The following is a 17,810-nucleotide window of genomic DNA, read 5'->3' on the forward strand; positions in this document are numbered from 1 at the left end:
AATGCTGTAGAAGAAGATGGTGTTTCCATGGTAACTACGGAGCTTCTGAATGTCCAAATGGGTCATATCTGATGACCATGAAAAGAGGACAAACTGAATTTTACACCAGTTATTTACATGTATTGATAGGATTAATTGATCAGCAGATATTAAACAGTTTAGATCAGTAGATGGTTTAGGTCTTTATGGGTTAAGACATTTCAGGTGGTTCATATTTTTGTGAAAGGATAGTTTGTAAATGTAAATAATTTAATGTAATTTCACTTGTGTTTTTACACTAAAAAAAAAGAGGAAAAATTTGGACGTGTCATTATTTAGTTACTGGAGCAATAGGTATTAAACAGTTTAGACTGGTAGATGGTTTTGGTGGCTGGTGGATGTTCGGGTTTTTATGGGTTTAAGATGTTCTCAGGATTCCTTTTCTGTGCAAATGTGAAAAGTTTTAAAAAGGTTTTACAAGCCACATAAATAAAATAAGAATGTGGACTTAGTTTTATGGCTTTGGCTTTAGTTTTGTTATTCCAATAAACAATCAAATTCTAAAAAATGCATTATGTACATGGGTGCAAGTTGTGTTAATGTCCACTAGAGGGCAGTGGTTGAAAGGCTGCTGTTGATAATGACTGTGTCCCTGCAGGACATTTAATTTAACGATGGAAGAGTAAAACCGTGATCATCAGATCCTGGAAGCCTACGCGTGTGCGGCTGAATCTGCACTGTGAAAAAGGCTTTTGGGGGTTGGTAAATACAAACTATGGACATCAGTTCCATTGGAATCAACTGTAATATTTACCCACTGAAATCTGTTCTGACTGGTTAAAGCTGACCTATTTGTTCACAGTAACAACTGCTACTTAAAATAATAGAATGAAATCTACCCCATAATATTGGGACGTGTTGGAGGAGCAGCTGGGGGGAGTTTCCCAGCATGCAATGGGACAAACTAGTTGGGACAGTTTTTATGTGTTTTACGGTGTTCTGAGTTTATCAGAAGTGTTGTTGTTTTTATATATAGCACAGTCATGGTGTGCTTGACTGTTTTTTTTAGTTATTTTTTGTTGAATGAATATTTCTGTTGAGTTGCATGTTCTTGCACCATTCTCTGTAATGGTGTTCCATACAGGGGTGGGTAAAACTGCGATAAAAGTATTGATCTCATCATGCTAGTGTCGATAAAATACCAATACACACACTTTAGTATGGATACTATCAATATTTACATTAATCCTCCCTGCCCTAAATTAAGTAGATGAACATATTCCTATTAACAATTGAGAGTTAATATTACTCACTTTTTAGGAATCATTTGTTGTATAATCTATTGGGAGATGTTCGGTGGATTTGACCTCATTTCTGTTCAATTTAGTCACATTTTACTCCAAATATGGGGTCATATCTGCTCAACCAAATGGGTGTAAAAATGGTTACTTCACTTTTATTGAGTAGATTCTAAAGGTTTGTTTTTACAGTGTGTTCTCATATTGTTGTTGTATGTTATGGCGTTGCGTCTACAGGCTGCTGGGACGGCGGGGCAGGTCCAGACAGCGACTGGATTCAGGTCAGGACACACATTCACACAGAGGACGAAGCTGGAGATGTTACCTCCTCTGATCTGGGGGGCATGTCTGTCAGAGCCTCCTGAGCTCCTTTCACTGCAGCGATCCACATGGAAACAAAACAGAAGAGACAACAGCTCAGCTCAGTGCGCACATTTCATCTACGTCTGCAGAAGCAATAGGATTATTATTACTATTATAAATTCACATTTTCACAATCATATTCTTCTATCTATTAGATATCAGCCAGAGGTTAAGGAATCAAATTAGTCTTTTCATGCAGTTTGTTCACCTACAGACTGGACAAGTACTAAATATATACTTATAGTTACAGTTACTTAGAGTTAATATACTGTTAATATTAGGTCTATTCATAGTTTACGTCTATTTCTAGTTTATTCTGCTTTAGTTCTATTATTATTTTACTTTTTAGTTTTTGTAATTGTATATCTGCTCTATTATTTTCTGACGTACTGATTTTCATATTGTTGCACTGACTAGAGTAACACTCCTAATTTAACTGCACACATAATGACAATAAAAACTATTGTATTGTATTGTATCATATTAAATTGTATTATGTACTATATCCAATCCAATCCACTTTATCTATATAGCATATTTAAACAACAAGAACATTTCCAAAGTGCTGCACATCATAAAAACAAAAGAAATACACTAAATAAACAAGTACATAAAACTACAACAATTCTATAAATGAAATAATAAAATCAAAATTTTATCTGCTGTATGTAAAGCATCTTTGAGTACCACGAAAAGCACTATACAAATAAAATGTATGATTATTATTATAATTAAATAGTTAAAAATAATGACATAAATAAAATAAATAAGTAAATACAAGACACAGAGGACCACACAACTCACGCAGAGTTAAAAGCCAGAGAATAAAAGTGACGAGACTTAAAACACTCCACCACGGGGGCTGTTTGGACGTTGGGGGGCTGGGCCTTCCAGAGTCTGGGACCGACCACAGAGAAAGCCCTGTCTGTCCCCCCTGGTTTTAAGTCTCATCTTCAGCACCACAAGCTGGAGCTGACCCTCGGACCTCAGTGGGTTATAAATTTGGATGAGGTCTGTGGTGCACTGTGGGGCCAGTCCATTCACAGCTTTAAAAACAAACAATAAAGTCTTAAAATCAATTCTAAAATCATCAACAAATGAGACTCAGTGAATTTGGGATTGATTTGGTCTTCACCTTCTTCCATATGAATACGTATTCTTTTGCAGAAGGTCTTATAACTTCTCACAGATCTATACTGTTAAACAGAGGTGAAAAGATCTCTTTACGCCTTTTCTCATCCACCTCTGTGTCGAGGTCAAAGGGCACATGAAAACATAACTAAGACCGGTCAAAAAGACTGACATGAAAATCTGATGACGTACAATGTTAATGTTTTTTTTGTTTGTTTTTTTTCCACAGTATTTTCTGGATTAAGTGAAGTTCTTCATTGAGTCTTTGGGTAGTCTGGTAAAATGGAAGCAGTCTCCAGGGGTGAAAGGGTGAATATTGTCATTTTCGCTCCTGCCTCTATCTTTGCTTTGAAACTCCACCTCGCCACGTGAAAGAACAACCTCAGAGATGCAAATACTTTCCGCTGGTCAGGATTTAGTCATTTTAACAACATGACACGCTCCCTAATGTGCACATAGTTCACCATAATGATTTCTCTTACAATAGTATTTTTGCAAATGCATTGTTGAGGTCAGTGCTGCCCAAGACCCAGCCAAACAACCCAGAGAACCTCCATCCTGTATCCAGGAGCAACAGAGGCTGGTAAAAGACAAATCTACAACACCGGCACAGAGTTAAGGAAGTGTGGAGATAGATTTGGATATATTAGACTATATTAGACTAGGTCTTTGGCGCCTCCACTGTCTTAGGAAACTGGCACACTTCCACACTGACCGAACCATTTTAACTTTGTTTTATTGTTCTTTTATTGAGTCTGTTTTATCTTTTTGTCTGGTGGCGTGGTTCAGTCAGACCTCAGTTGCAGAGAAACTCACTAAATCAAATAGTGAGATGGTCCAGTCGCCTGATTGGTCAGTCCCAGTCTTGTCCCGCCTCCCTGTACACTAAACAGGTCCAGAGGACGGCTTCATCAGTTCTTAACAATGACTCCCATCCTTTACCAGGTGAATTTCAACTCCTTTCCTCTGGATGGAGGTTCTTAGTCCCAAGGTGCAGGACACAGCGTTATAAAAATAGCTTTGTTCTTGTCGCCGTCACTGAGCTCAATAAGAAACAGTGACATTGCACTTTACTAACTTTTTTAGTTATTTATTCCATTTCTTTGCTCTATTTATTATTATTGTGACTTCAAATTTTTAAATTTTTTAAATTTTTTAATTTTATGTTCTTATCCTGGTTTTTATCTGATTGTTTTTATTTTACCTTTTCTGGTTTTTATGGTGTTTTATTGCATCTTGTTTTTATTTATTTGATCTTATTTATTTTATTCTTTTACTTATCCATGCTGCTATACAGATGAATGGTGGAACATTGAGCACTTTTTGTCCTGTCTTTTTGTCCTGTCTGTAAGTGTGATCAAGTGCCTGTCTTGAATGTTCAATGTATGTGTTGTTGTAACGCCAAGGCAATCACCTAGACTGCAAAACAAATCTACCTACGGGTAAAAATAAAGTAACCTTGACCTTGAAAAAATAAACCTGTACTATAACAAATAAATGGTAAGATCCACATACACAAGTAACATGAATGACGCAAAACTTCTCAAAAAACATTAAAACGAGTGCAGTAAAGTTTCTTGTATCTCATGAAATCACAGACAGAGCAAGACTTAGGCCCTCCCCCTCCATTTTGCGCATTCATGTGAAGGGGTAGGGGTAGGGGTAGGGTAGGGGTAGGGGTAGGGGTAGGGGTAGGGGTAGGGGTAGGGCTGTCCCGATTGTCGATGAATCGGAGAGAAAGGGCTAAGGAGTGTCGGCAGGATGGAGGTAGACACAGCGAAAAAGTGCAGCAGGGTGATGACAGAAAAACGCAAATGTACGTATTTTCTTTGTAAACAACTTAATCATTTGATCAACCACTTACTGCCATTTTAATGTCTTATAGATCGCATTTCTGCGATTTGCGCTTGATAGCCGCAAAAAGATGCCCAAAGCCCATGCAACAGAGACGGTTACAGCTGCTGACGGCATGGGGAATTCTTTCAGAAACAAAGTAGTTGCATCTGTTTATAGCAGCATCGATGACTGCTGATGACATAACAGGTATCGAAGGGTTTTCCCATTTCATAAGGGAATGTTTTAACCCCTACTAAGTGCCAAGTGCAAGGCCCAAGGGGGAGGGGTAAGGGGGAGGGCTGAGGGGTGAATTGGGATTGGGCCTTAATGTTGTGACATACACTACCAGTCAAAGGTTTGGACTCACCGTCTCATTTAAACGACATGAGATGGACCGCAGATGGCCAACAAGTGCTCAGCATCACTGTGAACTCCTTCAAGACTTTTGGAAAACATTTCAGGTGACTACCTCATGAAGCTCATTGAGAGAATGCCAAGAATGTGCAAAGCAGTAATAAAAGCGAAATGTGGCTATTTAGAAGAATCTAAAATATAAAACATGCTTTGAGTTATATCACACTTTTTTTTAACTCCATAATTCCATGTGCTCATTCTTAGTTTTGATGCCTTCAGTGTGAATCTACAATGCAAATAGTCATGAAAATAAAGAAAAACCAGGTGAGTCCAAACTTTTGACTGGTAGTGGTGTACTTACATGGCTTTTGGGACAGATGTAAACCCCACCTACCCCTATTCTGGCCGCAGAAATCAGAAATGACCCTCATTATTGTCCTCATTTGTCCAGACATGGATTTGTTTAGTAAAGGGGACATTAACTCCAACTAGCACACAAACATAGATGACAGTAATGCACCTAAACACTGGATAGCACATAATATGACAAATAACAGAGGTCCACTCTGGGATACATGGCTTCAAAACACAGTGTAAATGATTTATTCTGAGGTTAATACAAGAATAGCAAGATCATTTAATTAGAGTTAGCTAATACTATCTATTGTGCATTTACTAATTAAATTTAATAGAATAATTAGAAAATTACCTGCAAGACTTTTAATAGGGATTTTTTCCCCATTACCACTTATTTATTGTATTATCTATTATGACAAAATAAGAGGATTACTTTATCCAAAAACAGTTTCTTTGAGGTTTTACATTGGGGTTCAGACCACTGTCCTTCGTGCCTGTCTTGCTGAGGTCGTCGTGCAGATCTTTTCAACCCAGCTCATGTTTGATGTCAGCTTCAGACATCCTCCTTCCTGCTCGTCTTCCTCTGATCACTGTTCTTTAAAGCTTTAGTCTGATAATGTGACAGAGGGGCTGCAGAAAGGTGAGAGGACAACGCTGCATTCGAAGATAAAAGGAGGCTCGGGGTGATTTCCATCTCATTTCAGTCACTCTCATTTTATCTCCAGCTACATGTCAGATAAATTCAGCTTTTTCATCTCATTAAGGTTGGTTTTTTGCTGCTAAATCATGCAGCTTAACTGCAAATATCACATAAACATAAAGCAGAAGCTAACAAGGCTGTGACTATTGTTTACTGCTTGCAGTGGAAGTCTACTTTTTAATAGCAAAGATTCTTTTTAGTTTTTGTTTTTGATCAATCTTTAATGTAAAAAAACAAACAAAAAAAAATGCAATAACTATATGAATGTGGTTAATGAAGCCTGAATTATTTCGACCCTTTGGAAAACTTTCATTCTAGATAAGGTTATTTTTGGCAGCTAATGGACAACTTTAAACTTTTAGACACTTTATTAAATATGGGCAAAAAAAATGGGCAAGCATCTGCAGAAGGAGTGTTTAATTTCAAAGGAGATCCACATTCTTACATTATAACACGATGCTTCTACATTAAAAACATTTGACTGGAATATTGAAGTGATGTTTTTTCGACTCTTCAAGATGAAAGCTTTGATATGAAAGGGCTTCGAGCGCTGCAGCCCAGTCGGAAGAAGTGTGTGGACTTCAAACACATTCCCCGACTGGGTTAAAAAATAATCCATACATGTTCTCGTATCATGAGGGCATCGTAGTCAACCCATGGACTTTTCAGACTGTACCCATAATGCATCACTTCTATCTTACTAGAGTTATCGCAGATTATAAACCTTCAGACTTTTAAGGCTGGTTTATGTTCCTATGTCAGGGGCATAGGTACCAGCGGCCTGCTCCTAAATGTAAGTACACGTCAGGTCTCCAGCAGATGCAGAGGTGCACCCTGGGTACTGTGAAAGCTGTGACTGGATGATGGGGTTTTCTCCTGCAAGCTTGTAAAGCTGGTGGGGATAGAGAATGGGACAGATGAACAGTTATGTTTGGACACTGGGGGTTAACCCTAGAAGACCTAAACATCCACCAAGACAAAAAGCATCTACTGAACTAAAATGTTTAATACCTGTTGATGAAGTAAAATACAGTTCCTCAGCTTTTCGGCATCATCAGACATCATTTAGATGATCAGAGGCTCTGTAGTTACCATGGAAACACTGTCATCTTCTACAACACTGATTCTTCAGTAGAACCCATGGAGTTGGATCAATGACAGTGGTTGCTGATGTTCATTTTCACATTCAGTTTGATATATTTAGCTGAAAAAAATCACTTTTTCTTCAGTTTTCTCTGTTTTGATACAATAAACTTTGAATTTACACCTACATGTCATATGTTACAAGTTAAATGTTGAGAAAACTGCATTTGGAAGTTGCCTCAAAAACAGCTGTAGGTCTTTAAGTGTTAATAAATTTAATCTGAGTCTGAAGGTCCGGCTGCAGAAACTACACCATGTTAATTCATTAGGGAAAATAAAATGAGCATAAAAAATAATCACACAGGAAGTACTGTGTTAATGAATCTATAGTATTTCAATCAATATTTCTTCACAACAGTGTCATTTCACAGTAGAACTTCAACAATTAACTGATTATGACTAAGTTAATTGAAAACTATTTGGATGACTGATAATCAGTTTGAATAATTTCTAAAAATAGATAAATAAAAGTAAAAAATCGCCTGTTTCCAGCTTCCTAAACATCAATATCTTTATGATAGGTAGACTAAATGCATTAACTCTGGAGATTTCAACCAAACATCTGAGGAAGACACCACAGGCTTTCAGAGACACTGACTGTCTGACATTTTATGAACCAAAAAATTTAAGTGATTGATTGAGAACATAACTTGACAGATTAATTAACAATGAAAATAATCATTTGCTGCAGCCCTAGTACAAAAGCAGTATATCTGATTTGTTAAGAGCCATAAATACACCATTAGGAGACACTTTTTGATGTCGCAAGCCAAGTTTGTAGGAATCTTACTATTACAGGAATGAGAAGAAAAAGCTTAGAAATTGTCTTCCAACTTAATTCCACCCAGAACATTGTTTACAGAGTTGTCAGCGGATTGGCTACATGCCTTTATGTGACGGTGAATCTTTAAGGACTGTCAAAGATTGTCCATAATTATAACATAATGCAGTGTGTTTAATCAGTGACATGCAGCGGTGCAGATCAGACAACTGGCAGTGTGTGGGCTCATTTAAAAGTTGATTCTACATTTAAGTCTTTTCATTATAACTTCAGAGAACAGCGGAGGATGTATACGGCTGTAAAAAAAACAGCATTTTCTAACAAAGTTCTTGTTTTTGTAATGAGAAAACAGCCATAAAGATTATGCAGCAGTGCAGTTTAATTAAGCGCTATGTTTTTTCTTGTCTCAACTGACCAATATACTACACCTTATCCTCAACTTTATCCTTATGTTACATTAATTATGTGCATTCTATGTGTATATAAGTTAATAAGTATTATAAAGCACTTCAAGCTACATTTCTTATATGAAAGGCGCTGTAGTAAAAGTAAATATTTCTTTTATTACCATTACAACACACTACAGACACACTTTATAAATGAGGGTGCATAAACAATATAACCGTCTTCTACTGTGTAATGAGGCAGTGAAATAAAGGGTTTTATGGTGACAGAACATGGAGAACTTCAACGCTGTAAAACTGAATGAACTGTGGATGAACTATCAGTTTAAAGATCAACATCGTCCGTTGTGTAGCAGAAATAATTCTACAAAACGGTTTTCTTTTCTTTTTTTTCTGTGTTCTTTTTGCCCTCAGTCATTGTTAAGTCGTGGTCGATGATGAGCAGGGACAGAGTCTGCTTTGGTTATTTGATAAACTGATCATGAATGATGGTGATTGGTGGTTTGGTGTGCTGTGTGTAAATCATATTCTATCAGACAGACTTATCATGTAGTACTGGTTGGAAAATAAAGACCGTCTGCAGCAATAAAGTTCTGGTACGACACATTTGAGCTCATTTGCTTGATCTGACGGGTATAGACTGTAACCCTGGTTCTATGAGTCTTGGTGCAGTACATTGTTGCTCTGTACAGGGTTCCTACAGGTTTCTAAAAATTATATTTAAGACGTTTTTTAAGACTTTTTTAAGACTACTTAGAACAGAATTTAAAGCCCATTTCACAGCCTATTTCACAGTCATACTGGTAAAAATTTGTTTACTCCAGCGCCTTGATTCCCACTGTTCCAAGTCATTTCTCACCAGGGGCTGGAAAGTTAGCGACAGTTGGTTTCTAATGTCAGTATAAATTGTCAGGTTGGAACAGGTGGAACTGAGTTGACTAACGTTACTTTCTTTGCAGTTTGGACATTTAACAGACACATTTAAACACAATACAGCCAACAAGGTAATGGCAGCATAACCTAAGACCCACCATATCAAATTGAATACCTTTTAAAGACTTTTTTAAGGTATTAAATGCAGATTTGTAAAATCAAGACTTTTTAAGACCCTGCTGGAACCCTGTCTGTATCAAGTGTAAAACCATAAACAGCTGGTGTGATAGATGCACACTGGAAAAAATCAAATCTCACCAAGTGTATTTTTCTCATTTCTAGTCAAAATATCTCATCACACTTAAAATAAGACATAATCACCTAAAGAGTAACTTTTCAGTTACTTTTCAGTTTGCTTAATTCAAGATTTTTTTTGCTTAATTCAAGCAAAAAAAAAATCTGCCAATGGAACAAGTGAAAATTATCTTGGTAAGATTTCTTGAAAAAAGATTTTCAAGATCTATTGTCTAAAAATCAGTTCTTACATCTCACTGAAAGTTACTCTTTAGGTGATTCTGTCTTATTTTAAGTGTAATGAGATATTTTGACTAGAAATGAGAAAAATACACTTGTAAGATTTAGATTTTTTCCAGTGTAGTTATGGAAAAATGCAGCCTGTTATAATGGGCATAAACAGGGGATGAAATCTGTAACAAAACCTGCAGTGTAGTCTATAAACCCAGCTTTAAGAACAGTAATAATCCATACACTTCAGTTATTCTGTTTGATACGTGGCTGAGGGTGAGTGTGGGTCTTACGGTTCTTCAGCTGGTACTCGATGGCTGCTTTCAGGTTGAAGGCTTCGATCAGCGCCGTCTGATGCAGAACCAGAGTGTTGCCCACGCTGTGCACGTCGATGCCTTCAGTCGTCATCCCCACACTCAGTTCTAAAATGTGGATTTAACACGAGCAGGTCGGTTCAGGATGTGTTGTCATTCTGTACGTTACTACTGTATTGAACTTCAACAGCAGATTAACGGTAGTTCCACCGGGGTGTGCTTTCACCTGGATGTTCCCGGATGCCTCGCTCTATGATTTCTCCGATGTATTTCAGGGCCTGGGCGTAGTTCTTCAGACTATAGTAACACAGGGCAATGTTGTAGGACAGCGCTAAAGGAGGAATGAAAAACAGGAAAACACAGCAGGACTTAACTGGGTTCTATTTTTTATATTTTATTTATTTATTTATTTATTTTTAAATCTCCTTGATTCTCAGAAATTCTTCCTTATCTGCCTTCATGGAGGATGTCTTATTTCCTGTTTCAGCTGCTCAGTATATCAGCACTTTTAGTGGATTTTTTTGCTTAAATTAAGCAAAAATTCTTGAATTAGGCAACAAAAAAAAAATCTGCCAATGGAACAAGTGAAAATTATCTTGGTAAGATTTCTTGAAATGAGATTTTCAAGATCTATTGCAGTGTTTTTCAACCTTGGGCTCGGGACCCCATGTGGGGTCACCTGGAATTCAAATGGGGTTGCCTGAAATTTCTAGTAATTGATAAAAAATTAAGAAAACTTACAAATAAAAAAATATACGGTGAGTTGACAGACAATCCCAATCCATAACAGACAAAACTGTGAGTCTGAAACTGCAGCACTGTTGTTCTGTTTATCTGTGGTTCTGTTTATGCCAAATGTTCATTGTGGTCAGTTTCAGATGCTGCAGCTCTTTCATAATTCATAGTTTCAGTTCTTGTTTGTTCAGTATTAATTGTCCTCCTTGTAAATCACAGCTGGACTGACTGGACAGATCCTGACCAAGGAAAATAAAATTCTCCCTTTGTGCAGTAATCTACACCTGGATTTACTGCCTCTGTCCACAATAATATACATTATATAGACTAAATGTGCTCTGAAATTAACCTGTATTTACAACACAGTACAGCAAACTATTACATGATCAAAAACAAATTAATTTTAGCAAAAAAATGTCTCCATTCTGGGGTCGCCAGAAAAGTGTGATGTTAAAATGGGGTCACGGGCCAAAAAAGGTTGAGAACCACTGATCTATTGTCTAAAAATCAGTTCTTATATCTCACTGAAAAGTTACTCTTTAGGTGATTATGTCTTATTTTAAGTGTGATGAGATATTTGGACTAGAAATGAGAAAAATACACTTGGTAAGATTTAGATTTTTGCAGTGCAGTGTCTTTCAAATAGTGCAACAATATGAACTGAGCAGTGTTTCTGAGACAAATGCAAACTGAAAAGTGAAAAAAAACAAAGCTGTTTTTAAGCCAAATGACTTTGGAACAGCTGCAGTGATGGATCAGAGGAAAAAGGCGTCTCATTTCTGTGAAAAGGAGATTTCTTCAGTTGCTCTGTCCTCACACCCCCAGAGAAACTACGAGAAAAAACATGCAATTCAAGGAACTGAGGAGGCATTTAAGCCTGATGAGAAGTGCCCGTGGTTGTAGTCTCCCCAGAGCAGTGAAGGTGTGTATGGAGGTGGATAACTACCTGGCACGTATCCCAGGACTTGCATGGCAGATGTGAACTTCTTGCAGGCGTCTTCGTACTTTCCGTCATGGTAAAGTAAACAGCCCATATTGTAGATGTAGTCTGGGTCGTCCTGAGGCAGCTGCTCCAGTAATGACTTTAAACACACATACAGGTACAATTAACGTGGACACACACACTTACTGACGGTGATTCTGAACAACTGATATGTTCCAGTTGGTTTCAATCAGTGTTTACAGAACCAGATAGAATCATGAAGCGTGCGGTGTTTAATGATTCTGGCCTGAAGTCTTCAGATCAGACCTGTTAGTTGCCGTCAATCATTCTTTTAAAGATTTTTTAAACATGTTTAAAATTTAACCGAGGCGATCAATGGCCTGAGAGACAGTGAATAGAACAAAGCTAAGGCAAGGTGAGAAAAAAGGAGAAATTGGAAAAACGGAGAACTGAATAAGTATACAGTCATAGCCAAAAGTTTTGACAAGTTTCTTTGATTTTTCTTTTTTCATTTATTTCTTTATTTTAATTTTTTTTTTATTATCATTTTTATCTTGTACAAGTTTCTTTGGGTAATTATGAATTATTTGTGAATAAATATAATGAATAAATGAAAAAGCTGATAATTGTTACTCACTGAGCCTGTTTACATCTACACTAATACTCTGATCATTATCCAGTTTTTGGAGTTATGACCTTATTCAAGTGATCGTGTAAACAGCATAATGTGATCTGTTTTACCAGATACCAGCAGTAATCTGATTATGGGAAATCAGAATAATACATCTGGTTTCGACCCCAATACTCTGATATCTTCCTGCATGTATACAGGTTAATCTGATTTATTTTCTTATTTTACGTCTGCGTATGTGTAAAAACAATTAAAATCGTAGAAAACAGACTTGGCGTAGTCAAACGTGAGCAGAAGACAATAACAGGAGGTTTGATTCTACCATCACTATGTATGTACGAACTTAAAAAGAAATGCGATAATGGACTGGAGCGTCCAAATCCGGGTTTTTGATCATCACATTTCTTAAGTACATGTAAATACATCAGATCTGATTATTACATTTATCTGATTACTCCCAGTAATTGGATTTTTATGGTCATGTAAACAGGTTCAATGTACCTCAGAAACAAGTGGAAAAAAAATCTAAAAGAAAAAACAAAATCTGCATGACTGCCAAAAGTTTTAGTCACAGCTGTACAACATTCTAGTGAAGACACATCAAACGAACTCCATCTGTAGACGATACAGTCACATTGAACACACCTCTCCATCTGGATCTTAGACAAACCCTACTCTTTTCCTTCTTTTTTGCGTTTATTTTATTTTCAGCACAAACAGCACCCCAAATAAGCTGCATGTTGATGTTCAGGAAACGTCTGAAATGAACTCTTTACTCATGGAGGGTGGCGGGTGAAAAAAATACCAATATTTTTTACAGGTTAATATAATAAATTGTTTTTTGTGTCACACCTAGAATAGTTTCAGTACATTTCATTGGCTTCATGTATTACACTTAATACTGACTTGAAGAAAAAGAAAGAGCTAAATTTCAGCAAACTTGGTTAAATATGTTCATCTATGGCTAATTAATTCAAGGTGGATAACAACTCTAAATTTGACTGAGGTATTTACTATTAAATGTTCTTTAGTAAATGGATACTTAATCATTGTAATAAGCTTGACCCTTCCCCTGATCAGACACTCCAGTTTCTAATGCAATCACCCTCTGACCCTCCTAAATGGTGTGATTTTTTTTTTTTTTTATATTCTACTCTGCCACTGATTGGACTGTTGATTGGTTCGGGTTAGGCTCAGGTGCTGTCTGGGTTTCATAATTTTTTCTTAAGTTTGTGGAAAACTTCTGCACACTCACAGGAGAAGAGAGGAGCATTTTACATTTTTATAACTGCACGTAATTTTGGACCATAAATATTAAAATACCTGTGTTGAAAAACAAGGGGAAAAAAATATCATCAACAACATCAACCCTTAGATCTGACTAAATCATTTATTTAGTTCCACATTGATTTTATATTCATTTGAGTTACATGTTATCTATGCTTTGGTGTAAAGGTAAAAAAAAAAAATAGTTCTAAGGGTTATGATCAAACGGTCAGGATCAAAAACACTTGTAAAGGCCAGAACCAATCAGAAGAAGAGTAGGTTTGTGTCCTCATGGAATGATACAGAGATAGTCCATTGATAGTCTATTATAACTCCATCTTACTTGTTTATTTTATTTCATTTTCATTCATCTTCTGAACCCCCTTTATCCTCACTAGGGTCACGGGGGGTGCTGGAGCCTATCCCAGCTATCAATGGGTGAAGGCGGGATACGCCCTGGACGAGTCCTCAGTTCATCACAGGGTCGACATATAGAGACGAACATCCAGTCACTCTAACATTCACACCTACGGGCAATTTATATAGAACATTATCTGAATAAGTGCATATCTAGTTATAATATAGAAGAATGCATAAAATAAGATATTATTGTAATGAATTAATACAGACTATCATGATTAGGAGATATTATCACATTTATTACTCACTGTATTTGTAGTAAATATTTAAAGTGCATATAAATATCATAGTGTATATTAAAATCGGTTGATTATGCAAATCTGATTGTACGTGAGGTGACTAAAAAGTGTATGTGAATGGTTTGTATGGATGTTTTGTGTTATTGGAAAAATATACAGAAAAAAAAGTGTGTCAAGAAAGCAAAGGAAGCGGAAGTGATTTAATTATTAGCTTGTAAAAAGGGGGCGGGAGTATATAAGTTATACTTCTTCCCATTCCTTTTCAAGTGCTGAAAAATTTTGTTTGACCATGTTGTATGGTTCTTTGTTATCTGAGGATTCTGTGTGCTCAAAATAAAATTAAACTAACTAACTATCTAGATTAATCACTTAACCTATCAGTGCATGTCTTTGGATGGTGGGAGGAAGCCGGAGTACCCGGAGGGAACACGGGGAGAGCATGCTTTATTTTATCTTATTTTATTTTATTTTTATTTTTTTAAAATTTATTTATTTTTATTTTATTTTATTTTTTACTGCACGCTTCTTAATTACTCCACGTTCTACGTATGCACCAAACCACTGAAGCAAATTCCTAGTAATGTGAACCCTGTTTACTAATACGACAATAAACTAGGGATGTCACGACACCAAAAATTCAGGAATCGATACTGACACCACTAAAATCACACAATTCTTGATACCAAAGTCGATACCACAGTTAAAAAAAAAAAGAATCAAAAGAACCCATAAACTTAAACAAGAAATACTTTGAGTAAGTTTACACAATGGCATATGTGTGTGCGTGTCAATAACCACATCGTGGTTATCTACCTGAAATGCAAAATACTTCCACACACGACTTGTGGTCCTTTTTTGTCCATTAGACGAGGCGGAGCAATAGCTGCAGCTGTTGCCATTCTTTCACAAGTTCTTGTACCTGTTGCATGTGTACTTTCGGCGCAACAATTCTAGAAGAGTAGTAGCCTCCTGATGGTACTGAGTCTTACACAGGCATTGGTTTTTCTGTTTCTTAAAAAAATGAGTGTCAACGTTTTTTGTTTTTTTTCATCATAGTATCGAATGGTGTTGTGAGTATCGGTTTTCATGATATCCCTACAATAGAGGGTCTGCACACACGTCACCTCCCCCCAGGCCACGCCCCTCTCAGTCAGACTGAGTGTCTTAAACCAACCTGTTCAACATGACAGAGTATAGCAGTAAACACAGCCAGGGCGGGAAAATGTGAAATTTGAAATTAAATGAAGGACAGTTGGACTGGACATGGATCTGTACGAGCTACCAAAGAACAAGTGGTCCATGAACACTGACGTGGACACAAATGGAGGATCCAGACCTGATCCAGGGGGGAGGGGATCAGTGCTATTTGGACCTGAAACAAATATATATGGTTTCATCAGGACTGACAACCAGGGTCCAAAACTAGGACCAGAACCAGCTGATCCAAAGGCTCCAAAACTAGGACCAGAACCAGCTGATCCAAAGGCTCCAAAACTAGAGCCCAGAACCAGCTGATCCAAAGGCTCCAAAACTAGAGCCCAGAACCAGCTGATCCAAAGGCTCCAAAACTAGGACCAGAACCAGCTGATCCAAAGGCTCCAAAACTAGGACCAGAACCAGCTGATCCAAAGGCTCCAAAACTAGGGCCCAGAACCAGCTGATCCAAAGGTCATTTCCAGTAGATCGTGGACTGACCCCAGTGAATCTATGCATGATCTACTGGGACTGAGCAGATTTACTGAGTCTAGTTCAGATCCAGTCCTTTATCCAACACAGATACTACTGCTGTGGACCAGCAGGGCACCACTGCATTCTGGGAAATTAGCAGATTTACACCACCTGGTTTAAATTAACAAATTATTCTGATAATATTATGGCTTTATTGACGGAATATGACGACTTTAATCTCATAAACCAATGACATTTTTGTTAAATTATGAGGGTTTTTTTTATAACTACGACTTTATTCTCATAACATTGTGATTCTTTTTGTATTCGACTTAATTCTCATTAAATTCCAGGTTTTATCTCCATATTTTCTGACTTTCTTCTGGTAGTGCCCAGTGTTTTTCTTTTCTTCTGTGGTCCTAATACTCCGTCGTAGCTTTATTCTCCAGTTCCTCCGTATTTGTAAAACTAGGTTGGCCTCAGTTTCAGTTCGTTTACTAATCATGTAGGAGCACAAGGTTCACAATCACAAAATGAAGACAAAAACCAGGAAAGATCTGATCATGAAACCAAGAGCTGCACTAAGAAGGAACGTTAGCCAAAACAACAGGTCATTTCAGGTCTGATTGGACCCAAAAATACAGCATCAGTGAATGTTAGCTGACACCAAACAGGATCCACAGATCTAGGTTTGGTTTCCTGGATTTGTGGATTCATCTCCTTCTCTTGTCTTTGTCTTTGGGTGTCTGTAAAACTCCCACTGCTTTAAGAACCTGAAAATACAATCAATCTCACCACAGCTCTGCCCCATTTTGGATTCAATATTGTTCTTCAGTTTAGACAGGATTGAAGCCAACACTGTCACTCATCTCCCTCTTTCTGACACTCAGTGGGCGGAACCGCAGTGACTTCCGCTAGCGCTGACGTCACGTGCAGACCCTCTATAAACATGATTCTGATTCTGAGAGGACAGGTAAGAAGAAGTAGAGGAGTAGAACCCACACAGACATGAGGAGAACATCTGAACTCCACACACGTCATGGTAATGTGGAGATGATTTCCTTGCCAAATGGAAAATCCACCCGGCTTTAGTGCTTGCTAAGCATTACTTTCAGACCACACGTCCATGTTTGTTTTGCTAGAGGAATTGGAGACAGTTCTGATGTGATCTGGTCATTTGCTGACAGAATGTCCAGTCATTACAGACTCTGAGCTCCTCTCCGTCACAGACTAGAATCCGAAATAGCCAATGGAAATCATCGGCTGTATTTAGCGTTCAGCCCAGTCAGCTAAAGTCTGAGAGGAGATTGTACGAAATGTGTCTGGCTGCATCTAAAATGGATTCAAGCCACCACACTGAACAGAAATGGTGTAATTTGTATGCATTATGGGATAACGTGTGAGAGCTTGTCACCTTGGCAGCAGAATAATCTTCCTCGCAGTATTTGATGCAGGCTTGCAGTTTGACCATCTGTGCCAGAAGAGAGAGAGAGAGAGAGAGAGAGAGAGAGAGAGAGAGAGAGAGAGAGAGAGAGAGAGAGAGAGAGAGAGAGAGAGAATGAATCAAAGTTGAAACAAGGACTTGACACAACAAGTCTGGACCAGATCTAACTTCAGGATAAAACATTCAGGACGCACATCAACTTCACTCACTGATTCAATCTGTCATCTATAATTCATTTGCATAGACTTTTACCTGTTTTTCTACAATAAATCAATGTTACACCCAAGTGAAAGCAGCACTCCTTTGACCTTCATTCGATAAAAATGTCTCCCCGTCACCTGCACACACCTTGGCTTTGCTGCATTTCATTTGCAATGTGTTTAAAGCCCATATGTATTTATCAGGG

At 37.6% G+C, this 17,810-nt stretch overlaps 1 protein-coding gene across 1 annotated transcript in view; it reads right to left on the bottom strand.

Annotated features, from left to right (window-relative positions):
• LOC115424582 (tetratricopeptide repeat protein 30A-like) overlaps positions 1-17,810 on the bottom strand; it is a 37,743-nt gene that overhangs the window by 15,274 nt on the left and 4,659 nt on the right. The window contains exons 4-8 of the mRNA XM_030141939.1: positions 17,375-17,431; positions 11,740-11,875; positions 10,285-10,389; positions 10,038-10,166; positions 1,603-1,652 (exon numbers count right to left, since the gene is read on the bottom strand). Coding sequence (XP_029997799.1) covers positions 1,603-1,652; positions 10,038-10,166; positions 10,285-10,389; positions 11,740-11,875; positions 17,375-17,431 — 477 coding nt within the window. The remainder of the gene's footprint in view (positions 1-1,602; positions 1,653-10,037; positions 10,167-10,284; positions 10,390-11,739; positions 11,876-17,374; positions 17,432-17,810) is intronic.

The sequence above is a fragment of the Sphaeramia orbicularis genome, chromosome 8 (assembly GCF_902148855.1).
Source record: "Sphaeramia orbicularis chromosome 8, fSphaOr1.1, whole genome shotgun sequence".
NCBI lineage: Eukaryota > Metazoa > Chordata > Actinopteri > Kurtiformes > Apogonidae > Sphaeramia > Sphaeramia orbicularis.